We start from the raw sequence: 26764 nt of genomic DNA on the forward strand, positions 1-26764 counted from the left end.
ACCAAGAAAATGAATAACTCATTAACTGTAATTAACCTAAACTTAAAAGAATATGTTGGCACTGTGAGCAAAAATAAAGAACGAACCTCTGAAAGTCATCTCAATGAGAGCAAAAATTGTCCACATTAGCCTTTTCAGAACTCTGGAAATTATTCAAAGACTGACATGGCTAGCTAGCATTTATTCAAAAATAGCTTGAATAAATCTTGGCAAGAATGGGATCCTCTATAGAAACATTTTTCAACCTTTCCCTATTTTTTTTTCTCAGTCATTTCTGTTTTCTTCACTTCTCACTTTCACCTGTTGTCGCTTATCTGATGGTGTAGCTCCCGCTGGGAGCTATATTCTACACCTATAGATCCCTTGAAATATCCTGGGTCTTGGGGGCCATATTGGCCTCTGATTGAGAAACACTGCTCTATAGCATTTTTAACTTGCTCTTACACCTTGCTCTCCAGTTATAGCTCTGTAATAGCCCTGAAAACCAATTAGCAGCCACTACTGTTAAAACCATCTGGCAGCCACTCTAAGAGGCAGAATGGGGCTGGAGTTTCTTTAGAGCTTCATTTTTACAGAATTGTCATTTGACTACCTTGTGGCTCCTAGGATACTGGCTAGGAAATTTTTATGTCTTGAATCAAAACAGCTTAACTTGATTTGCTGCTCTGTCAGATATAGCCTTTTCCTCAAGTAGTGAATGTCAAAAACAATTACAGGGGAGCCAGAGCTATAGCATAGTGGGTAGGGCACTTGCCTTGCACATGGCTTACCCACATTTGATCTCCAGCACCCCATAAGGTCCCCAGAGCCAGACAGGAGTGATCCCTGAGGGCAGAATCAGGAATATGCCCTGAGCACACTGGGTGTGGCCAAAAACAATGATAGGATTGACTGTTTAACAGGGCAGTTTTCAGAGGCAATAGGTAACATTTTACTCCTGATATCCTGAAATTTTTACCATGATGCATCTGGGTGTCGGTTTATTGCCACCAATTTGCTGGGCTTTTGTTGGCACAATCTAGAAATGCACACCTGTCAGGCTCTGCAGAAATTTCTTAAAATGTTTCTTTTCTCCCTTTCTGTTCCCTTTGTTTATTCAAATCCCTAATAATAGGAATTTGATTTTAGTGCTTTTCTTGCATTTTCTGTCACAGACTGCCTTAATTCATCTTCTAGCTTTCTGATGGAGTCAAAAATTATTTTTTGTGCTTTTATTGTTCAAAAACTCTTTATCAGAATTTAAAAAACAATCTCTTTTTTTCCCCCATGGACACAATCTTATCTAGATGTATACTAATTACATTATTATATATGACTGGTTCTTAAACAGGTTGTAACTACTTTTACTTATCTTAGTTTTTTACCCACACTTTCAATGGTACCTGTTTAAAGTCAATTTGGGTCTACTGAGGATTCTCTAAGTAGCTCTCAATTGTGGTTTAAGTATCAACATCTCCTGGGAGCTTATTAGAAATATTAATCTTCAGGTCCTAATTCAGACCTATTTAATTAGAAACTATGGTGCAACAATTTGCGTTTTAAGTTTTCTAAGTGATTCTCATGCAACACTTTAAAGTGGGATGTTTCTTGATATATCCCAAGCATCCTTGAGAGTTGGTTTTCTGGAATTTACTAAGCAAATTATATGTTTCCTTTACTTTCTAATTTTCTAAATTTTTGTTACTATTGTCACCTTTCAAGTTTTCCCCCCACTTGTATGGATTTGTATGTAAGTATACATATCCACATTGACAAATATATCTTTATCCTCATAATTTTATGGTGCTTTATCTTTTTTATGCCTTTTATTATAGTTGAAGCTGAAGAAAAAATAAATTAAATGCATAAATTAATTTGCCATTCTTCTTTAAAATCATTTTGCAATCACTCCAAACAAAATGCAACTGTTAAAATAATAAATGTTCCTATATTATTAAAAGGGTATTTTAGTTCTCATCTTACTAGCAATATAGATCTCTTAGCAGTTTCAACTAAGTTATTTTACTTTAAAATACATTTCTTCAATTTTGTGTTATCTGCTTGCCTTAGGCCTGATGTCTATCAAGCTAAACATTGAGATGGCAATTATAAAGCAAAGCATGATTACTTGTGATTGAAGACTAGTAATCTGGGATACACAGAAATTCAAGCAGGAAACCTAAAACTGGGGCTGGAGCAATAGTACAGCTGGTAGGGCACTTGTATTGCTTGTGGCAACCAGGTTTGATACTGGGCACCATAAATGGTCCCTCACGACCCGTCACCAGGAGTGATCCTGAGCAGAGCCAGGAGTAAGCCCTGAACACTACTGGGTATGGCCTCAAACAAAACAAAAAAATAAAACCTCAAACTTGCCCCAAGGAGGAACAAAGTCAGGACTTCTTATGGGAGGGAAAAAAATTTTATGGTCAGTGGTTAAGGAAGAGTAAATTAGTATTGATGTAGGCTTAAACTAGGTTATACAAAATTGGTTGGCTAAAAATACTTATCGTTGGTACATAAATAATTGTTGCTTGATAATTTAAAAAATGCTACTCTTTTTATAGGGGCCACATTTACAGATGCTAGGGGTCAGGGTGGGGTCATACATGGCTGGGGACTGAATTTAGGCTTCACACATGCCAGGTACACATACTAGCACATCAGCTATCAGTCTGGCTTTGCCTGATGATTTCCTTGAAACAAATATTTGGCCCAGTTTTTGGTCAAATTCAAACAAGAGAGATCATGCAATTTCTCTGTAATAGTGTCATAGCTTCATTTTTTTTCCTTTGTGGTAGAGGAAGGGATCAAACCCAAGGTTTACAGATGTGAAGATTTTGCTCTACTCTAAGCTACATTCCATAGCTACAGGCTCTATTTGAAAATTACTTCACAAATGTCAATTTTTCACATTTTGAAAGCTGAAGTTCTTCAAAATGAGCTCTCTCTAGGTATTTTTTTTTTCATTTCTATAACATTATATACTATTAACAGGGTGGGGTCATACATGGCTGACCTGTATGACCATACATACTATTAACAAGTCTCACAATGGAGACTTTACTGGTGTCTGCTCGAGCAAATCGATGAACAGCGTGTCAACAGTGCTACAGTGCTATATACTATATCTCTATTTTAACTTCTCTTAAGTATCCAATCATAGATAACAGCTCACTCGACATCTTTATTTAGCTGTTTCTCAAATGCTTAGAAAAGGAACTTCAGAATCATTCCTGACACAGTTCTTTCCCCAAATGTTCCATCCTAATCCAATAGCCAGCATTGTTATGTTACTTCTAAGATGTTTCTCAATCTGTACATAATCTCTCTTCACTCTAGCCTAAGCCATAAACCTTTGTCTGGACCTCTGAAACAGTTCATATGCTTTTATTTGCATACCCTACAACTATTTTTCTACTTAAGAGTCAAATTAATATTTTAAAAAGGTAAATTACTTTCATATCACATTCCACTCAAAAACCTTCACTGGGTTCCCAATGTATAGTCCTGTGTCACCTGATGACTGGATTATGGGGATACTTTCTGAGAACTGTTTTGTTAAGCGATTTTGTCTTTGTGTGTTATTCATAGTGTAGTACAATCATAGAAAGTGTGGCCTGTCACATACCATATACCACATATAGTATAGTCACTGTTGTTTATTTAGTCTATTGTTGACCATATCATCAAGCGATACAACTGTACTTAGAATAAAACTATACTAATTTAATATGGTCTGTTAGAAACTGCTGATCTGATCCTCTTGCTTACATTCCAGGCAAACTGGTCTTTTAGATCCTTCTAAAGTATGGAAGGGTTTAGGATTCTGTACATGTACATTTTGTACATGCTGTTTTCTTTGCTTGAAAAATTCCTCCTTCATTTTCTTTGCCTGAATAACTCCTGCTGTTCCTTTTGTAATTTATCTGTATCTCATGCATATAAACTATGTCTTGCTGACCACTATGTTCTTATACCTCATTATTTTTTCTTTATAGGACTTAAGACCAGTTGCCTTAAACCATTAAATGGGCTTGTGTGTATATAACACATCCTCCACTATTAAATGTTGTAGACATTAATAATCACAGATTTCTGTTCTTCATTGTTTTCTCAGAACAGGTGTGCTGGCAGTTAAACAAACAAGCAATAACGAAAAACCAAACTTGCTAAATGGGAGGAAGAAAAGAACAGACATTGTCTAAGGTCTCTTGTTAGTGGCAAAATCAATATTCAAAATTATGTTCTTTCAGATTTTTCAATTACTTCATCTTTTATCACTTCATACTTCCTTATATTAAATGCTTTATTTCCAAGTGCTTGTCAAACACTTTAATAAATATTCTATTTATACAGAATTCTGAATAATTTTGTCAAAGTCTATCTTAAGCACTAGCAAATCTATGCTTTTATTCTTGCTATCCTGGGATTGCAATCCAGGACCTCACACAGGCAAAGCATGGGCACTATAGCACGCTGAGCTATATCCATGGCCCTCAAGTCATGTGGGATGAGATTTCAATATTTGAAAATTAAGTCACATTTGGAATACTTCCTTATGGCTTTCAACAAATAACATTTACTAACTTGAGATTTCAGAAATGGAAGAAGGTTGGAGCAATAGTACAGTTGGGAGTACACATGCCTTGCATGTGGTCCACCAGGGTTCAATCCCTGGCACCCCATATTGTCCCCCAAACCCTGCCAGAAGTGGGGAGAGCCAGTAATAAACCCTGAGCACTGCAAGGTATGATTCAAGAACAAAAAAAGCGGGGGAGGGTAAAAGTGAGGACAATTATATCTTAATTTTAAAAAGGCAAAATAAACAAATTTTTAGGGGAAACTGTGATTCATGTTTTAATGTTAGACTTTAGAAATTAAATTCAAGAATCATTAAGTCTTAGTGATTTAACATTCCAGTAGTGTGAATTTATGTAAGTCACTAAATCTTGGTTTGCTGATCTTATCTGGCCATGACTATACTTCCATCTTTGCATTTATGTATAGCTTAAGCACTTATAATCCACTAACAATACAAATACAAAACACTTATTAAGTATGATCTCAGTGCAAGTCCTTATTCCAGGTGTTGGTAATGGGCTTATACTTTAGCAGAGGAAGATATATACCAACAAGTAAATGTACTAAGAAGATAATCTCAGGGCAGGAGAGATTGCTTTATAGGTTGAGTGGATGCTTTGCAGTGAGAGGCCCATATTCAATCTCTGGCAACTGCATGGTTCCCTAAACACAACCAGGAGCTACCTCTGAGTAGCAATGAGCAACACCGGATTTGGCCCCCTAAAATAACCAAAAAAAGAGATCAGTTGCTGAGAGCTTTTAAAGTTGGGTAGGGAAGAGGGGAAGAGATTTACTTTAGTCAGTCATAAAAGGTGTGTTGAAGGTATTTTTTTTTTTTTGCTTTTTTGAGTCATATCCGGCGACGCTCAGGGGTTACTCCTGGCTCTGCACTCAGGAATTACTCCTGGCGGTGCTCAGGGGACCATACGGGATGCTGAGAATTGAACCCGGGTCGGCCGCGTGCAAGGCAAACGCCCTACCCGCTGTGCTATCGCTCCAGCCCCGAAGGTATCTTTTTGAGATGACACATGAATGCAAGAAACCACCCAAAAACTGAGGAGGGGGGAAAGCGAGTTCATGTAAAGCAGTGCTTTTCAAACGGAAGATCTTGATATATTTGTGGACCACAGAATCAGTTAAATGGGCAGGGATCAGAATCAGAAAAATATGGGGTCACTGTCACTGTCATCCAGTTGCTCATTGATTTGTTCGAGCAGGCACCAGTAACGTCTCTCATTGAGAGACTTATAGTTACTGTTATTGGCATATCCAATACGCATGGGTAGCTTGCCAGGCTCTGCAGCGCGGGCTCGATACTCTCGGTAGCTTGCCGGGCTCTCCGAGAGGGGCGGAGGAATCGAACTCGGGTCGGCCGCGTGAAAGGCGAACGCCCAACCGCTGTGCTATTGCATGAAATAAAACATCATTTCTGTAATATATACGCCTATACAGGTATATATATGTATGCATATATGTATGCATATACACACATATGCCTGAGTTACACTGTTAAATGCATTTCCTACTATAGTGAGGTCAAGAAGTCTATAAGCCATTTAAGTACAGGCATGAGCCAGACTGATGGTCGTATGAGTAGCCCAGCTTGGCTGAAAGTGAGCACAGGGAGGAAGGGAATGCAAAGAAGTAGTAAAGGAACACAGTGATAGTACAGTAGATAAGGTGCTTGCCTTTAATGCAGCTGACCTGGGTTCAATTCCCAACACCCTATATAGTAGTACCTGGAGCACTGCCAGGAATGACCTGAGCATCCTCGATGTGGTGCAAACCTCTGCCCTCCATCCCAGAACAAACAAAAATGAGGTAGGGAAGAAATGTCTACAATTTCCTTCTGTCAACCTCGTCAATATGGATTATGACCTCTATCCTAATTAAGGTTCATAATTAAGATGCTACATAGGAGAAATTTTCCTGCTTTCAATGTCACTTTTCAAAACTGTCACCAAGAGAAGACATCAATTACACCAATGTGGCTGTGAAATTAGTCTAAAAAAGCAGCATTTTTGTACACTGAAATTATGTTTGTTGAATCATGGGAGAAAAAGATAAAATCAAGTTCATAAACCAGAGGGAGCTGCTCTAGTTCTTTCGGATCCTCCTTATCCTGAAAAGCTTGCAGATTGGCTGGTAACATTTATTTTCTCAAATCTCTTGACTAGATATGAAAAAGAAAATGGTATCACGGACCACTTAAAACAAATATAGCAGTAAAAAAACTAAAATAAAAAACAAAAAAAACCATGGAAATTGGAGCTTTAGGACTGGTTCTTCTATTAATTCTAGGACTCTAAGTAATTTGAGAATTATTTACTATTATATTTTGGTTTGGGGGCCATACTCAGCTGCGCTCAGGGCTTAACTCGGGCTCTGTGCTCAGGGATCACTACTTGGAAGGGTTCGGGAACCCTATGGGATGTCAGAGATGGAACCCGTGTAGGTCACACGCAAGGCAAGTGTCTTCCCCGTTTTTACTATTGCAATCTCTCCAGCCCCCTCATTTACTATTGCAATCGTTATAAAAACTAACCTGGTTTTATCTCTTTTTTTTTTTTTTTTTTGAAAAAAGGAAGTTTGGGGGAAGTTCGGGGATAGCCAGTCCTTCCCTACCCTGAACCGCGGCCGGCCCCGTGGAAAGCTAGAAGAAAAGGTCAGTAATCTGTTAGTGTCTATTGTACTCAGGTTGATCTTTGGAACCAGGTGGCCTTTTCATTATCTCGAGATCCGTCTATTAATGCAGCCCACGCCTGCTGCAAACCAAGTCTACACCTCGAGTCCTGTGCACACCTGTCCGCGCGGCGGGGTCGCGAAGGGGGCCGGGAGCCGGCGCCACCACTCACCTACAAGTTCCCCGATCATGAACAGCAAGTACAGGAGCGCCGCGACGGTCAGGCGGGTTTTCACCTTCCTCTGCTTGAGCAACTCTCGCTGTCGGCTGCAGTTGTCGCAGGGGTCCACCTTCAAGCTCAGCTGGCTGTTGGCCAGGGACAGGTCCTGGTCCAGCAAGGAATCGTCGTCGGCCTGCAGGGCCGGGTGCACCCCGTTAACAGGCCTTTCCGGGGCTTCCGACCCGTCGTCGGCCACCACCACCCGAAGTTTGTTAAAGCGCGAGAGCCCCTCGTCGGCCGTCTCGTCGGAGAAGTCGAAGGCGCTGGTGTCATTGAGAAAGAGCGGCGCATCCTGCCTCCGCAGCAGCGACTTGAAGCGCTTCCACGCGCCCGACCCGGCCATGGCCGAGGCGGAGCGGATCGGCTCGGGGCAGGCAGGCAGGCGGTCGGCGGCAGCGGCGGCGGCGGCGGCGGCTCCTACTTCACAGGAGCCCCAGTTCCCGATGGCAGTGCCGGACGTCCGTGCCCATGCTGTGGAAAAGCGAAAGGCGCGATCAATGAAAGACGCTCCACGCGCTCCGCGACTTCCCCGGCCGCGCGCGGCGAGCGGCTTTGGGGGCGCGGGGTCGGCCTCGAGGCGCGAGGGGCGGCGCGTCTACCTGGGGCGCTGCCGCGGGGCCGCCGCTCATCTCCCCGCCCCCTGCCGGCGCGGCGGGGCCGGCTCACCCGGCTCGGCCCGGCGTCCGCGGGCGAGCGGGGCAGTCCTAGCGCCTGGTCGCGCCCGCCGCTGCCGCCCGGCTCCCCGGGCGTGACAGGTTCGGGGCCGGGGGCCGGCGGCCGCCGCCTCAGCCCGCCCAGCTCCAGGCCGCGCGCGTGCGCCGGAGCGGCCGCGGGCGAGGCGCGCGAGGGAGGGGTCGGCGCGAGGACACGCAGGCCCGCTGCGCGGGGCGGGGCGGGGGCGCGGGCGCGGCGCCCGCCTCAGCCCCGGGGTCATTGGCGGCCGCCGTCTGGGGGTCGGGGGCGGCTCTTCGTGCCCGCGCCGCTGGCCGGGCGTGCGGCGGTGCCAGCCCGGCCCCTCGGATGCGGAGTGAGGGAGGGGGAGATCCCTTTGGGCCCTCCCGGGGCGGGGCGGCGCTGCGGGCGAGTTCGCGCCCCCTGAAGAAGCTCGGCCCGGGGCATCGCGGGATGGGGGCCTCTGAACCCAGAAAGGAATTTTAAGGAATTTTGAGAGCTTGCCCCCGCAGAGGGAAGCCGAGCCGGGATTCTCTCCTCCGAGCTGCCGCCGACTCTGACAAGTTGGCCAATGCTGCCCAGTCAGATGAGTTTGGAGGGGCAAGTCCTAAGGTTGCCAGCAGTGGGGGGTTTCTATTTTCAGCAGATGTACCGTGTCCTCTTGTGTGCTCCTGGCCACGCGCCTTTTGCTTCTGTGGTATTCACGACATGGCCTTTATCCAAGCCCCGAAAACACCCGTGGAGCTGTCTGCTCTGGCCTGTGGTTCTGTCCCACAAACAGCAAGAGAAAAGAGCAGAATGACACACCGAGTGGTAGCTTTTGATTTATACCTACATTTCGATGGCTAGATGGAATGACAGTAAGTCCCACGGCTCCCCTGCTGTAAGTGATTCTTAATCCAGATAACCTGCGTGGGTTTGCAGGGGATTCAGGAGTCGTAAATTTATGGGCAAGATTTTGTGGGTCTGTGTTTTTGGTGTTTTTTTTTTGAGTTCAGAGTCTCCATCATATTCCTCAGCGGGGAGCCAGTGCAGTGTCCAGCTGTGTCTGGGAAAGGAGTTTTGTCTCTCAGGCTTCCCTCCCCAAATGGGGTTAAAACTCACATAAGATTTCAAACACTGTCAGAACTCAGGTGCAGCTTCTCCTTGGAGTTGAAATGTAATGCCAACTCCTCGTTAGTGTTTATGAATGTATTTCAACAAGTTTACATGGGATTATAAAATTTCAGGTTACAGAAAAAAATGCCATGAAAATTGATAACGTTATTTTCTTCTGAAGATTCAGATGACGTTTTCGAATCCTGCTTGACTAGTGCAAGAGCAGGAGTTGCTTTTTCTTTTTTCGGAGGGGGAGGATGGGAGAGGGAAAGGCCACAAGAAGAGTCTCAGGACTTACTCCTGGCTCTGTTCTCAGCATCACTCCTAGAGTTCCATTTGCTTTTGAACGCCATTTTATGGTGTTGTCATTGACTCAAGTCAGGAAAACTAGAATCTCATGGTTCCCAAGACCAAGACAAATTTCTTAATAGGATCCTTGATCATTAGCAGCTTGAGGGATGCCTTCCTAATCTCCAATATCTTAATTCCCTGAGTTTAGAGTAGATTACTTGTCTTTTTATTTTCAGTTTTTCAATCTGCCTGGAACTCTAATGAGAAATACAAATGAATAGAGCAAAATTTTCAGGTCTATGATGAGCATGCTCTTCAGTATTAATTCTTCAAATTATATTTCTCTAAAGGGAAGTAGATGTTACCAGGAAAGTTGAGGTAAACACGGGCTACTTTGAATATTTATAGTAAACTTGGTAATACTGCAGTTCTGCTTCACAATTTACTTTTACTCTTCAATATCAATGAAAAAAGTGATGGGAGGACAAAAAATATATACAGCAATTCAACGTATATCTACAAATTTATGAGAAGCTGAATTCCCTCTATTTAGAGGTCAGTTACTCCTACTGAATAATGAATAGGCTGTAGCAGATGTAACAATGGATGACTTATAAGAGTAGGTCATAGAAGACATTACAAACCACCTCCTTGGTCTCTCACTTTGATCATTTCAGCTTAGGGGGAAGCCAGAGCTCCCATGTCACAAAAAATTTGAGCAGCTCCATAGAAATGTGTGTGTGCTGGGGATATTGAGGTGCCAACAAGCCTTTCCAGTGAGCCATATTGGAAGTGGCTCTTCTAGTCCCTGCTACTTCAGTTGACTGCTGCCTGAGCCATGTGGACTGAAACCTTCTGAGAGATCCTGAGCAGAATCACCTAACCTGGTCCCTCCCAGCTGACCCACAGAGACTTTGAGATCAATGTTTCTTATTTTAAGATGGTAAGTTTTGAGTTAATGTTGTTACATAGCAATAAATCACTGTTATATCTATATCAGCATTCCTCTGTAACAGGGAAGACACTGTTCTCATTCTTTTATCACATGGACTCTTGTTCCTAGGTCAGCCCTTGGTCTACAGGCATGACTTCTACCATTGAGCTTTAAAATAGATACTTCTGTGAATAGCTCTGGAATGTACCACCATTTGTAACCTTATTTCTCTGTATTCAGAATTCGTAACAATAAATGAACATTGGTCTTCTTTTTTGAGAGGGGGGAACCATACCCAGCAGTGCTCAGGAATCAACCCTGGCAGTGCTCAGGGGACCATATGGGTCAGATGCTTACAAGGCAAGTGCTCTACTCACTGTACTATCTCTAGCCCCTGACAACTAAACTTTTGAAATGCAATCCATTTATAATCTGAGTATTGTCTGCAATTCTTCTATTGCTCAGTATGCTCTTTTTCCTCCAGGTGAGCTATTTTACATAGAAAAATGAAAAAAAAAGAAGAAAAATGGCAGCCATTTAGCCCATCTCTTAATCAAGTAACCCATTTTATACATAGTTTTTTAAATAGGAGAACTCAACCACAAGACAATAATGGTCAAGTTAACTGAAATAGACACAAAATATCCCATGTACAAGCAAGTTTTCTGAGGGCTGGGTAGGGTGCTTGCCTTGTACTTGACTGGCACCGGTTCAGTCCCTGGCACCACATATATTCCCCAAGTCCTACCAGGAGTGATCAGTGATCCCTGAGAACAGATCAGAGCCAAGAGTAACTTCTGAGCACCATTCTGTGTGACCCCCCTCCCCTCTGACCACCCACCCAAAGACAACCAGTTTTCTGATCCAGATGACTCTTGGAACAAATTGGCAATGCTGAAAAGAATATCATATTATCTATTAATATTAGTACAATTTATTTTATTATATAAATGAATTAATCAAACATCAAATTTTGGGCCAAGGCATCCTGTTTTAAAACAGTAGTGCTAATACTAATATTTTAGGAATACAGTGTCACTACTATACCCACCACCACAGTGCCAACATCATTCTACCACTGTTTCTTAGAAGTCCCTTCTTTCTAAACCTTATTTATGTACTGGGAACTATGCACAAGAACTAACTTATATCAGCTTATTTCTTACTGCATATTTGAAGAAGGTACTGAATTCAAACCATGAGTTTTGGAGTCAGATTGCTTATATTCAAACTCTGGCTTACCATTTACAGCCACTGTAATGTAATCACTGGCACACTCTTTGTGCTTCTATGTTTCTGCCTGCAAAACCGAGTTATAGTAGTACCTGCTTCACAGATGTAAGGATTAAATGAGATCATGCTTGTAAAGCATGTAAGGCTTATCATACAGTGTCTAACACCTAGTAAGTTCTCAATCATGCCTTCTATTCATTTTTAAATTATTAAAGACTTGTGATCTGAGGGAAGTTAGGTAAATAGGCCAAGGGTCATACAGCCCGCAAACAGCAGGAACACAGTGTCATCAGTTTTGTTTTCAGAACTCAGGCTTTTTTTCTTGTTTTTGTTTTGGGGTCACACCTGGCAGTAGTTATGAGTTACTCCCTGCTGGCATTCTGGAGTCACCCCTGGCTGTGCTTGGGGAAACATGCAATGCCAGGAATCAGAATCTGAGCCTCACATACATAGGGCAACATCTCTACCACTTACATCCCAGGTTCCAGAACTCAAGTTTTAACATTTGCCCTTGTGGGTTATGCTAAGAGAGAGTTCTGTTTCATGGATCAGAGACCCGCCAGAATCTTAAGATCTGAGTATCAGTCTGTCAAATCCTCCTTGGAAAGGAAGAAAGAATGGTAGAAAAGCTTTTATAGATCAAAAGCATGGGGAAAAATACCCTCTAGTAGGTAGCTGAAATACTGCATGTTCCCCTTGCTGAGAATCCCTTTCTCCATCGGAATATATGAATACAAGGGATTCCCATAAGGCTTTTTAATTTTAATTTTTGTCTTTTTAGGCCATACCCAGTGCTCAGAACTTACTCCTGGCTCTGTGCTCAGGGATCACTCCTGGAAGGGGCCCCAAAGGACCATATGGGGTTCCGGGGCTGTGTACAAGTAAATTACTTTACCTTACTATCTCTCTGGACTGAGTGATAGCACAGCGGGGAGGGCATTTGCCTTGCACACAGCCGACCGGGATTTGATTCCTTCCTCCCTCTTGGAGAGCCCGGCAAGCTACCAAGAGTACCCCGCCCGCTTGGCAGACCTGGCAAGCTACCCGTGGTGTATTCCATATGCCAAAAACAGTTAACAAGTCTCACAATGGAGACATTACTGGTGCCTTCTCGAGCAAATCGAACGGGATGACAGTGCTACAATGCTACTATCTCTCAGGCCCCAACCCATAATTTAAAATGTGTCCTCTCTATCTTTTTTTCAGGAAGGGATGAAAGCTGTATGGATGCATGTGGACAAGGGTTAGTGATGGGATGGCCAACCACAGTAAGTGTAATCATCCTTCTTTATATGGATTAATTTGGGAAGTGACTAGAGATAGTTTAACCCCTCCTCTGGAGAAAGAGAAGAACTAGACAGAAAATAAACTGTCCAAAGATAGTAAAGTTGCCTCCTTGGACATGGAGGGTCAAAGGTGAGACTTCCTGGCTTAGGAGTTTACCTACCCTATTTAGGCAAAGCAGTCTGGAGCTGAAATGTATCCTCTTTCAAGGTCATTGTTTTCATACCTTTATTTTTGTTTGTTTTAAAAATAAATATTCTCTAATTTCTCTAAGCACACCTGACTGAACTGAGAATGAAATAGGAGTCTCCCAGATGGCACATGGCTTCCAAGGAGTACAAGCCCCAGCCCCCGAGTCTGGAAGTGGGGCTGGGCACGTGGAACTTGAATATGAAGGGCTGACTTTGGAAGTGCTCTGAGAATGCTTTTCCACAAAGAAGAGAACCACATGAGAATTCAAGAGAACGTGATTAATCTTCTAATTATGTCATTCATTGGGATACCTACTATTGCTGAATTCATTTTGTCTGTGAAAAAAGTAGAAAATAATATATATCCTGCCTATTTCTTAGGATACTCTAAGAATTCAGTGAGACTTTGTGGTGGCTTTGTTTTTTTGTTTTGTTTTTGGGTCACATCTAGTGGTGCTCAGGGTTTATTCCTGAATTTGCTCAGAGATCACTCCTACCAGGGCTCAAGGGACCATATGAGTGCTGGGTTCAAACCTGAGTTTGTCATGTGCAAGGCAAGCAGAGACATTGTTTTTGTTTAATTTTGTTTTTGTTTTTGGGGTCATACTTGGCTGTGCTCGGGGCTTATTCCTGGCTGTACACTCAGGAATCATTCCTGGTAGGCTCAGGGGACCATATGGATTTATAGGGATTGATCCTGGGTTGGATGCATGCAAAAAAAAAAATGTCTTACCCACTGTACTCTCTATCCAGACTTTTCAGTGAGACTTTGTATGTGAAAATATTCCCTAGGTATTTTACTAAACCACAATATCTCAACCAAATTTCAAAGCAAGAACGGGGGCAAGTGCTGTTCAACAAGAATCTTCCACATGTGTCTTTCCCTTGTTAGGATTGCTACATTTCAGTTCTTAGTCTCCTAATCACAAGATCTAACTCAGTGGTTTTCAGCTGCTGCTCTGTACACAAGTTCAGGTTTTCAGCCACAGAAGTGTTGAAAACCACTCATCTACATACAGCCTTGTTTATAGCTGCTAGTTTGTGGACTGGTATCAGGTAGTGGTGGTCTTCAGGTTAAAGGTAAACTGATTTAAAAAAAAGGGTTAAAGAATATTTCTCTAACTCATTTAAGTCTCTAGATTATCACCATACTCATTTATGTTACTATTACAGGAATTTCTCACTTAACATCTTTTGGGATAGTTTCCTGGAGAGTCACTTTATTTTGGTTTGAAGGCCATACCTTGTGTTATTCGGGGACCTGCTATCCTAAGCAGCTTTTGTGTCTATAATACCTCACTGTCCTCTTAGTGTCCTGTCTCCTCTTGAGAGTTCATCTATATCTTTGAATTCTTTAATAAAAACATGTATATTCTTTAAGCAAAGGGTGTAAGGTCTAAGGCTCATTTTCTAAGAAGTTATTAGTGGTTTTAATCTGTCTAATAATAATTAGAGATTAGTCATACGCTAATAATTTGTATTTATATGAGACTTATTTCAAAGAACATTATAGTGCTTCTCAATTAAGCGAGGTCAGAGAAGCACTGCAGACAAAGTGACTTTTTTTTGTGGCCTCTAACAACTGGTGGCTCTAAACAATAAAGGCCATTGTATAAGAACCCTGTCCCCATGGGTTATTGTGAGGATTAATTAGATTAAAATCTGCAAAGTGCTTTGAGTTTTTCCCAGAATTCATTTATAAATAAAGAGGGCATTAATTTTTTTAAAAGTATCTTTTATATTGGTCCTCCCAGAATCCAATGTAGCAAGTTCACCTGTTGTTTAACTCCCTGTATTCTCTGAAGCAAAACACCCAAGTCTAAGCCAAATTTAATTACCCTTAATGGTTTTAAACTAACTCCTGGATCACAAAGGACTGAGCAGAATTTAGCACTCTTATCACAAAGATCTTGATGTATGATTTACAAGACATAATAATGCCTTATAATCATTGTGCCACATGGTAATTAAATATAAATTACAGTAATTTAGACTGACCAACAAAGCTTTATTCTCCTCTTTGTTAGTTATGCCTCAATTATGTTCATCTGCATTATGTTCATCTACAAATGAAGTTTAAGGCAATTTTTTCATCTCTCCAAATATCAAAATTTTTTATTTGATAATCACAAAGATGATTATTTCATCTTTATGTGCATAGCAATGCATGTGGGCATTCTATTAAAAAAAAAAAAGGATCTGGGGTCGGAGTGATGTGAGTGTGGGGGCACTTGCCTTGCACATGACTGATCTGGGTTCAATCCATCACCCCACCTGTATGGTCCTTCAAGCCCTCTGGGAGTGATCACTGAGCATAGAGCCAGGAATAAGCCCTGAGCACTACCGGGTGCCTCCCATCCCCCCCAAAAATTAAAAAAACAAAAACCAACCCAGAATCTTAGCTTTAGTTCCCTGACTGCTGAGGTTCCTTGGTGAGCCCTCTCCTCCAGTCTCCTGGTCTTTTCTGATTTGAACCTTGTCCCCATTGACCCACTCAGCTCATACCAGGAAGGAGCTGCTCTGAATATTCCAAGTGATGAGCATGAGGTAGCAAGCACTACTGCAGGCCTGGGTGAAGTCTGGGAAACGGAGGATAAGAGGCCCATTGTAAAGGAGGAAGCTGTCTGGCTAGTGACCAATAAATAGTCCAGATTTCCTTGGATTGGCAGAGATTCCCAGTATATGGGTCTTACTATTTACTGGGCTGAGTTTACCTCATAATGAGAAAAGATTCCAGAATCCTGATGTTAGCAGGGTTTTTGCTGAGAAAGGGAGAGAATTTTATTTGGGAAAGACACCTTGTTCCTTTTGTGCCCTGCAGCATACAGCATACTGGGCTGAGTTTTCTCAGGGCAGTGACTTCTGTTACACTGAACTAAACAATGTACGTGGTCAGTGGTGACCCAGAGGAGACCAGTTGCACCCAAGTAGGGCCTCCAAGACACCACAATCCAGTTAGAGTTACTGAACTCCCAGGTCAGCCTGAAACATTGCAGGTGTAGAAACTGCACCTGAGGAACATACGGAGGAGATCAATGTAAATTACAATGTGACTGAATAAATTACATTTAATTATTCCGGAGATACACCTCTCCTGTTGCCCGAATGCTTCCCTTACAGAATAACTGATAGCAGAAGCCAAGTTACCTTAGAACAAGATACAAAGAGTTCTAAATGACATGGTTTTCAATTTGGTCCTGTCCTTTTGTTCTAAAATGGGAAGTGCCTGCTCAGAGTTAAAGCTATTAGGCCCTGATGTGGAGATTGGGTCTGTTTGACCTGCAAAAGAAAGAATTCAATAGTAAGTCAAAGAAATAAAGAATAAAAAGGGTCTACTTTCTTAAGCTGTGTGTCATGGCTCCTAGATGGGTGGGTTGTGAAAAATAAGGCAAAGGTAAAATGTTTCAGAATGTGCAGTGACCAAAAATTCAAAATCTATTGTATATTGAATTCTTGCTTCTGGTAGTACTCCCAGATTGTGTAATCTCCGGGTGGCTAGGGAAAACCTCGATGCCTGTGTTCGGTGGACTTGGGCAGGGCCACTTCTCCACCTGGGACGACTGATGCCAAGGGCGGACGAAGGAGGAAGCTGGTTGATAATCAGTTCCTGTTTATTCCATTCTCCTCGTGCACCTGGTCCAGTCTCACTGAACTCGCCATTCTAGTCTCACACTGCCTTTCATTCTGGTCTCCTCCTGTCTCTCCTGCTCATCTCTCTGCCTCCATCTTGCAGCCGAATCTCTCATCTCTCTACACGCCCACTCCTGCATTTTCCCCCTACATTCTTCTCCTTCTGTCTCCCTTGCTAGTCTCTCTGCGCTCCATCTTGCGGCCCTGGTCTCTTGCCTCTCTCTCCAACTTCCCCACATTGGGGGTAGCCACCATACCCATTTTGCTCCTATGTAGCAAAATCAACATGAATGCCCTTCTTGATTGCTGATCAGGCTCAAGGGCAGAACTATCTCCTAGGCATGTTTCTCTTCTCCTTAGTCCAGTAACTTAATTAACATCTTAATTAGCATCTTAATTCTACTTCTTGATATTAGTTATTTTGTATGGACACAGTAAAAGATACATTAAGCTACAGGGGTGGCTCTCCTGGGGATATCTCACCACAGACTCAGACTACAGTGCTCAGACTGGATTAATCATTCCTAAGCTTCTAGCAGGGTCCTATTCCAGTTATTACTTTCTGGATCATGACAGAATTTGTCCATTATCATGCTCTTAACTTATAGTAAAACATTATGGTACTTTGACCAGACCCTTTTCAATGCCAGGGTAGCTCACCACTTGCCCTGGGTCCATCCAGTCCCGAGTCAGTATCCTGCTTTTGGGGTGCTAGGAAGTAACTGCAGCTGAGGCTTACGTTGAGAGAACAGATGCCTGGAGTGAATTATCATTCGGAGTCCACTCCCAATTTACAAAAACATAGCATTAACTGTCTTCTTGTGTCCATACAAAAAAGGAACATTGCTCTGAATTAACTATGCAAAGGACTTAAGGAGAAGAGAAAAACAATATTTACAAGTCAACAGAGCACAAAGAAAGAGGCTACAAATAAACACAGAGGAATGGGAGCACTGTGATAGGAGTAACCCAATAAACCTAAGCTCCCTGTGGCAAGGCAGAAAGGACAAACCAATGTTATCCTACAACCCATATTACCTTTCTTTGAATGAAAAGGGGTCACAAGAATAAAAAGTTTAAGGAGTCGTGATTTAGAGAATAACGTACACTCAAGAATCAAAGTGCATGCCTACTCAGAAGCATGAGTTACATTTTTCTGAAGTAAGGCAGTCTGCTAAAAGTAGCACACACTCAGAGAGCTAGAAGTGAGCATGCTTTAGATCAAGACTTCTTAAATTCGGGGGGGGGGGGCAGGAGTTATATAGTGGTTGGGGTTATGTACCTGATCTGATTCCTGACATCACACGATCCCCTAGATCAGTTTAACTTTTAGTAAACTGCCTTACTTAGAAGAAATACAATTATTCATTCTTTTTGAGTAGATATGATTCTTGAGTGTACACTAGGCTCTAATACAGGACTTCTTAAACATTTTACTTTTGTGATACAGCCCCAGTCACCCCCAAATACTACTGGGTGGGACCTCTTGGACACTGCGTGGGAGATTCCCTGTTCCCCAGACCTCCACGCCCCCAAAGACTTCTTCAACTTTTTCCATTCTTTTTGTTTGTGTTTTAGGTCATAACGAGCAGTGCTCAGGGCTTTGTCCTGGCTCTAAGTTCAGGGATCAATCCTGACAGGCTTGGGGGACTATATGGGATGTTAGGGATTGAAGCTGGTGGGCCATGTGCAACACATGTTGCAACACAGTTTAAGAAGCCATTCTCTAAAGGCAATGGTGACATTTCTACTCACAGAACAGCAGTGTGGGCATACTTTCAGAGAGCAATATTGTTTTGACATATATTTCTAAGTTATACAGGTATAGAAATGGAGTAACTTAATGCGGTGAAGAGTATGCATGGGATTTTAGAGAAGAGGAAGTACTTGGGGTAGTGATTTCCGGAAGTCAAGGTGTCACCCGGGTTCTAACCATATTTGGTCACTCCAGGAGTCATCATGGCAACTGCAAACTCATGGTTCAAGTGGGTGTGATTTTACTATGCAAATATATCATAATGAGAACAAAAGGAAACACAAAGCCGTTCATTGGTTACTTGGCCCTCCATCTTGAACTTTCTTGACTTTAATTGATTTTAGGCTCCAGTGACTCCCTGACCTCATGATTCTTACCAAAATTTTGAAGTATTCAGCATCTGTAACACATTGATTGCTTTAGTGAAAACATTAAGATTTTTCAGCGTTGTATATGGATATGTCAGAGACATGATCAAAGGTAGTAACTGATCAAAGATGGAAAAGGGTTGATAATAATGCTAAACAATGGGGTTTAATAGTTACTAAATTTTCTATAAGTACAAAGATGTTGGCTTAAGAAAATGACAGGATGATTATTATTTTGTTAAACTTTGTGGTATTTTCATAAGGGAATGTTTTTCCACAAGAGGCAAAATTTTTTGATTCCCCATGTAGGTCAGTTGTTTAGCGTATTTGTATTGGCCATTCTCCTATCTCACACTCATTTTACTATTGGGTATTCTTTTGACTTCATCTGGCTTAATTCCCTTCAGTCTTCAAACTGTAGATTCTGACTGATCTTCCTTTTTTCTCTCCTTTCTTCTCCATTCCTTCTCCCTTCCCTTCTCTCTTCCTCTTATTAGTTCCTAATAGTTGAACTAATAACCAAGTACTAGTTCTTGGTTGTTTTTTGGGCCACATCTAGCAGTGCTCAGGGGCTACTCTCATCTTTATGCTTGGGGGCTGTTCCTAGTAGTGCTCAGGTGCAGTTCTGAGTGGGGTCAAACCTGGGTCTCCTGCATGCAAAGTGTACATTTTGATTTCTCTGGTCCCTCAATAAGTCTGCATGTTATCACATGCTACTCATTAACCTAGGTACTGGAAGCTATAAGACAAAATATGTACCATCTCCAAAAATCCTGTATGTACATCTCAAATTATTAATTTATCTTTTGCAGGTCTTCTATACCCAATAGTGTTCTTGGGCTACTTCTGGCTCAGTGCTCCAGGGACAATCCTGGTGGTACATGGGGGATCATGCGGTTCTGGGAATGAAACCTAGACCTCCACAAACAAAGCATGTGCCTTGCCCATTGAACTGTTCCTCTGGGTCACAAATTTTAAATCTTTACTAATTTCCTTATAGATTTATGTACTAAATGTTGATAATTTCTTTGTTTCCATAAAAATGTTAATGCAGCCCTCAGGTGAAGTAGACGAATAACCATCTTCATCAATTGCATGATAATTTTTATAGTCTAGAACAGATTCTCCCAGTTGTGCTTACTTCTGAGCATGGACTTTATTTTATAAATAGTTTGGATATTTTTATCCCAAAATGCATTACTTTGCCCTTGTTCCCATTAAGACTCATTTGTCAGTTATATGACTAAGCAGACAGATTTATTGGCTTATATGACTAGCTCAGAGTTCTGCAAACTTTATATAAAAGGGCAAATAATAATTTCAGTTTTCCTGCAGTAGTCTGGTTGAAGTAGTCTCAAAATACAGTAAAATATATATGCATACCTCTTAGAGAACCCGGCAAGCTACCAAGAGTATCCCGCCCGCACGGCAGAGCCTGGCAAGCTACCCGTGGGGTATTCAATATGCCAATAACAGTAATGATAGGTCTCATTCCCCTGACTCTGAAAGAGCCTCCAATTGTTGGGAAAGACGAGTAAGGAGAGGCTGCTAAAATCTCAGGGCTGAGTGTAATAGAGACATTATTGGTGCCCGCTTGAATAAATCGACAAACAACAGGATGACAGTGATACAGTGATACTCAGGTTGATTGTGATTACTCAGTGACCATTATGTAGTGAAAGCAGCCACAGATGTTGGTAAATGAATGGGTATACTTGTGTTTTCATAAGCTTGTTCATGAACACTAGAATGTGAGTTTCAGGTAATTTTCATATGTCAAAAACTCATATATGAGTTTTATTCTGTTTTTATTATCTCCCCCACAATTAAAAAATGTAAAAGCAGCCCTTAACTCAAGGACTACCCAATAATAGGCACAGAATAGATTTGCCTCTCAGACTCTATATTCTGTTAACTCTGACATAGACCCATCACTCTTAGGAGTTAGATATTTTACTGTGTGCTCCATCTTCCAGATCATTTATGCATTTCATAGTCAGCCTTTTCCTAGCATAGATATTCAAAGCTCTTTATTTCCATTAATGACCTCTTCCTGTAGTGCTATTAAGGGATCAACATTTATATAGCCCAACTATTTTCTCAGATGGTGGCAATATAGCTGGGTATCCCAGAACCAATTAGAGTACTCTGCAGTAAGCCCACTGAACTTCTTTGTGTGAGTCTGTGACCACAGCCATTATACATACAGTAGCTTATTTGGAGCATGTGCCCTGACCACTGTTTTGCTAACTATTTTTTGTTGTTGTTATTTTATTATTTTTTAATTGAATCACTGTGAGATACAGTTACAAATTTTCATGATTAAGTTTCAGTCATACAATGATTGAGCATCCATTTCTTCACCAGTGTGCATTTTCTACCACCTATGTTTCCAATATCCCTCCTGCCAGCCCCACTTCATCCCACCCCCTGCCTCTGTGGCAGCACCTCCCTTCTTACTCTCTCTCTACTTTGGGGCACTATAGTTTGCAATACAGATACTAAGAGGCCATCATGTTTAGTCCTTAGTCTACTTTCAGCAGGCATCTTTAATTCTTTTGTCATCTCTAGAGCCACTTTCTCACATTGGCGTCCAGTACTCCCTCAGGCTAGATGAGCCCATTTGCTAGGTGCACTCAGTTCTTACTTTGCCATTTTATTTTCTTTAGTGGCAGAGAGTCTCTTGCCCTCGTGCCTGGCTGTCTTCCCTGGGGCCCCTCAGAGGGGATGGGCTCCAGCTTGGGAGCAGAGCTCGCGGCAGCCGAAGACCTCCGGAGCCTAGCCACAGCCATGCTCAAGACCCCTCTCCACATGTTCGGATGAGTCTCATGCATGAAGGTACCGGCAGAGGAACTCAGGTGTGTGGGACCCGGGGCTGAGACCTCCAAGCCTGCTCGGATCAGGACTGGGCCTCTTCTGCCCAGATTTCCCATTATCCAGTAGCTAGGTAGTCACATCCAGGGACTGCCCCCGGTACTGTGTAATCCCTTCAACAGCCAACATCCAGAGACTTAAAAGCAAGCTCCCAGATATTTTATACCCTACTTCTACCTCTGGGAGAAACTGGCAAGCTACCAAGAGTTTCCTGCCCACATGGGAGAGCCTCGCAAACTCCCCATCATGTATTCATATGCCAAAAACAGTAACAGGCTGCGTCTCATTCCCCTGACTCTGAAAGCCTCCAATGCAGCATCGTTGGGAAGGACGAGTAGAGAGAGGCTTCTAAAATCTCAGGACTAGGATGAATGGAGACGTTACTGAGACTGCTCGAGAAATTTGACAATCAGTGGGATGATGATGATGATGATGATGATGATGGTGATGAGTGGCATTATTTGATTAATGGCTGCCCTAGCTCCATGGTGAAATTATACCCCTTCAGTTAAGGGATCATCTCTCTGTGCTCAGTACTGTACCTGGCATCTAGCAGGGGCATAGTGGCATATATTAAACAGAGGAACCACAGTCTCAATAGATCATAGCCTCTTGGCTGAAGCATTTTTTATGTATTATATATATACATGATTGTATGTATGTGTATGAGTGTATACATATATATTGTATATATGTGTGTATGTATATATGTATATACATATGTATATACAATTTTTTAAATCAAATCACCTTGAGATAGCCCATTAGAAAGCTGTTCATGATTAGGTTTCAGTCATTCAGTGTTCTAACACCCATCCCTCCACCAGAGTACATTTTCCAGCACCAGTGTGGAACATCAAGGAAACACCCCAGTTTCCCTCCCACGACCCCCAACTACCCACCCCCACAAGCCTGCCTCTGGCAGGCACTTCTCTCTCTCTCTCTCTCTCTCTCTCTCTCTCTCTCTCTCCTCTCCTCTCCCTTTCTCACTCTCTCCCTCCCTACCTCCCTATCCTTCTCTCCTCTCTCTCTCTCTCTCTCTCTCTCTCTCTCTCTCTCTCTCTCTTTCTCTCTCTCTCTCTCTCCCAATTCCCCCATCCGCCAGTCTTTCTCTCCTTTTGGTCATTGTGGTTTGCAATAGATACTGAAAGAAGTGTATCATGTATATCCCTTTACCTACTTTCAATACTCAGTTCTTATCCAGCATGATCATTTCCAACTACTATTGTCATACTGGTCCCTTCTCTGTCTTATCTAGGCTGGATCATTGTTGACTGTCAGCTCCTTCTCCTTTTTAGAACAGAGTGCTTGGGTGAATTTTAAGATCTCTTTGATCCTCTGTTTCCTCCTCTGTAAATGGAGATCATAGCTACTCTTATTGGGTGTGCCTGGCATTGACTTGCCCTAATCATTGTTATATTAATACTAGAACCCTTCCTTTTTCCCTCTTGCATCAACTCTGTGGTTGCCCTATGCCTATGCACTGCTGACCAGATTCACCAAGTATACAGGACTCCATTTTATTGATGAGAACTATGCTGGTTCCTCTGACAAATCCAGAATTAGAAACGTGATGACCACACCCTTTGTAAATCTTCTGCCATCTCCAGAACTGTTCACTTGGGCCCTCAGATCACTTCTCCAACTGGAATCAGTAGGTTTCACCCTTGTTTTTGCTTTTGAACCTAGTTCCTTATTGCCTGCCAGAACAGTCCATGTTCATGTGACTTTTATTTCAGCCTTTCCTTCCTAAGAAATTGATATTTTACCAGCTCTGATAATCTCATTTGGTGGAGGAGGGGGGATTTATTTTTTTGGGCCACTCTCAGCTATACTTGGGCCTCTTCTGGCTCCTCGTGCTGGAAATGATCCCAATAGTGCTCAGAGGACCTATCAAGTCCAGAACCTCATACTGAGCCACATCCCTGGCCCTGATAGTCTTATTTACCCTTTTCCAAACCAATTTTCAAGCTGTCTAACAGAAATATTACCTTTGCATTTTATGTTCTGTGTCTCACACTCATTTCAGTAAGTAAAATCCTACCTATCTTGATACTCTATTAGAATTGCTACATTGATGTCTTTGTTTCTTTCTCCTGTGTGTGTGTATGGTGTGTGTGTGTGTGTGTGTGTGTGTGTGTCCATGTATACACAGTATGTGTGAATTGGCATCTGTGAGAACTGAGGGAATCTAGCTGGTTCAATGACCCAGTTCATTCATTAAAGTTATATTCATAAAGAGGCTTCTATTAACCAGAAAGGTCCTCCTGGTGGCATTTAGTGAATTCATTGTGCATCATAATCAGAAACTTAATTTTTTCCCAATTCCTCCAAGTAATCCACTTCACAGAAACTAATATTAACATATACAGAACAGAATATTGTATGCACATATCCAGATATCTATACTAAAGTGGAAATTAAATTATTTGTGTTGAGACTTTGCTTTAAAATTCTAATTTTTAAAAGTGTAGGAAACCTGGATCTGGGGAAGTGGTTCAACAGACTGGAGCATATGATTTGCATGCAGGAGGCCCCAGCTTACTCAGCACTGCATGGCCCCTGAGCACTGGGAGGGACTTCTAAGAACTGAGCTAGAAGTAACCCCTGAGCACCACTAGGTATGGCCCAAAAATCAAAAAGAAGGAAAGTGCAGGAAGTGTGGGAAAATATTGATATGTGCTAATTAATGGGAATTTTATACTATTTATTTTATATTAGTTATGTTATAGATATACTATTTTATACTTAAGTTGGATATTTTAGTATATGTGCTGCCGAAGCGAGCACTTAAGTTGGATATTTTAATAAAATATTTAAAATTTTAGTCTTTTAAGATTTTTTGTATTTATAGGATAACTATTTTAACTTCCACCCTTTAATTTCTTAATTCTTTCAAATAATCATCTCTTAGTTTCATTAGTTTTTTTTTAATTATCTCTTGGATTTATCATTCCCTTATTTCTGCTTTAAATTTTAATACTTCCCTTACTTTGCCAGGACAGGTGCTTAAGCTAAGATTGTTGTGTACACCTAGATTCTTAGCAAAGGTATGGGCTGTAGGATTCAGGCTTAATCTCTTCATACTATAGGGTCATTTACATCGACATTTCTCAGTAGGACCATATGGCCCCCTGGGTGAAGGTCACATAACTGGGTGGTCACTGCAGAAGACATAGGCCACCAACTGATAGGATGGTGGGAGTAGAAGGGAGTCCACAGGAAAGAAACATTCAGGAGGGGGCCATTGCTGGAAAAATGATGAGAAACACTGATTTACAGTGTTTCACTGTAAGAAGATTCACGCTTGTGAAGCAAAATAAACACACCGAAAGGCGTGATTTCCTTCTTTTAGTCTTGCTTGGAAGGAGATTGGCTTTCCCTGAGTTTCCCCATGTTGAATAGAGCTAGTTCTGTGCCTTTTCTCTTTGTCTAAATCCAGAGCATCACTGGATATTATATTAATGCTATACTGTGCTATTAATATTATTGTTGTTTTGTCTTGGGGGCCACACCTGGCAGTGCTCAGGGCTTACTCTCATACTCTGCTTTCAGAAATCATTGTTGGTGCTCAGGGGGAGCATTTTGGGTGCTTGGGATTGAATTTGAATTGGCTGCTTGTAAGGCAAGCACCCTACCCTCTGTAATATCTCTCCGGCTCATAATTATTACCTCCTTGCTATGCTGGGGGGATATGTGGTATCAGGGCCTCACACATGCCAAGTATCTGCTCTACTACTTGAGCTAGTTCTCTCCAATCCATACTCTTCTTTTTTTGTAATGCAATATGTACCATAGAGTATTATTTGGTTATTGCCCATAAAAAGTCCTTGTCTCATCTATTTCTGCTTATATATCTCTCCAAAAACAATGGGTTATTCTCTGCTTAACAAATCACAACTTGGGTATAGTGACACCTCCCAAAGACTACTCCCAGGACATCTTTGAGTGCTTTCAAGGTCTTTATTTACTCATTTATATCTTCCTACTTTATTCTAACAGATAACTGAGTCTTTCCTTTGTATTTTTCTTTTTGTGGACTAAGTCTTAGAGGATAGTTTATTCTCTCATTTCAGATCTTGAAGGATACCTCAAGATTTGTCCCCTCTCCTTCCCAACTATATTTTGTCTTAGCTAAAATTATCCGTTACCTAGTACACAATATACAGAAACATTAATCCAAGACCGCTGGGAACATCCTTCAGTCTGACAAAATCGGACCTACTGAGCCTCTTAAATCTGGGGGTGCACTTGGGCACTGTATAGTGCTGCCCTTGTCAACAGGACAGGAGCAGCTGACTCCTTTGGGGAATATTTAGGTGAATAGAGAATAAACTATTTTCATCTATGAATGAGTTAGTGTAAAAAGAATGGCTTTTAGAAAATGAAAGCTAACTTCAGGAGATCAGAGTGAGACTCCTGGGGGTTTTATCTGAGCTCCTCCCATGTGTCTGGATTATGGAGTACAGGACTTTGATGGTAACCCAGATATCCACGTGTGCCCTGTAGCTCCTCTTATCTCAGGATCTAGTTCCAGCAACTATCTCAAAGGCCAGACATCCTATGCCCCTAGGCAGGGGGGCTTCTATTACTCCCATCTCCACATTAGAGACTTAGATACTGCTTCAAGTAGAAAGGGCTCCTCCTTGGAATATTTGAGACCCTGTTCACTCAACTGCTGCAGGCATCCCGATTAAATCAGATCTCCTGGGGCTGAAACCTGAGAAGCAACAGAACCCTAAGGATTCCCAAACTGAAGCTTGACCTGTCTGCCTGACCCTTTGCCTTGGTTGCATGGGATCAGCTCCAGGAATGGCAGAGATGGCCACAGGGAAAAGGCACTAGTGGTACATCTGTGATTTATAAAGTGTTGTCAAAGACCTGGTTTGATTTTATCCTCTTTAAGGTCTGCACAGTAGTTCTTGCTTCTATCTGAAGAGTTAAGAAACTAGGCCACAGAGAAGTTA

General features: G+C 42.0%; 1 protein-coding gene and 1 long non-coding RNA gene across 3 annotated transcripts in view; one reads left to right on the forward strand and one right to left on the reverse strand.

The window, feature by feature from the left end:
• Nucleotides 1–8195, reverse strand: part of SLC30A4 (solute carrier family 30 member 4) — a 29109-nt gene extending 20914 nt beyond the window's left edge. The window contains exons 1-2 of one of the 2 annotated variants that reach the window (XM_055132500.1): nt 8066–8195; nt 7419–7937 (exon numbers count right to left, since the gene is read on the reverse strand). In XM_055132500.1, the coding sequence (XP_054988475.1) occupies nt 7419–7809 (391 nt within the window). In that variant the 5' untranslated portion in view covers nt 7810–7937; nt 8066–8195. Of the gene's footprint in view, nt 1–7418; nt 7938–8065 lie in introns of those variants that run through there. The other variant, XR_008629300.1, reaches the window with a different exon arrangement.
• Nucleotides 8196–9538: 1343 nt separating this feature from the next.
• On the forward strand, nt 9539–13531 carry LOC129403571 (uncharacterized). Its single transcript, XR_008629302.1, has 3 exons — nt 9539–10470; nt 12901–12962; nt 13253–13531. It is a non-coding gene; the product is annotated as an uncharacterized LOC129403571 (long non-coding RNA).
• The last annotated feature ends 13233 nt before the right edge of the window (nt 13532–26764 follow it).

This window comes from Sorex araneus, chromosome 3 (genome assembly GCF_027595985.1).
Source record: "Sorex araneus isolate mSorAra2 chromosome 3, mSorAra2.pri, whole genome shotgun sequence".
NCBI classification, from domain to species: Eukaryota; Metazoa; Chordata; class Mammalia; order Eulipotyphla; family Soricidae; genus Sorex; species Sorex araneus.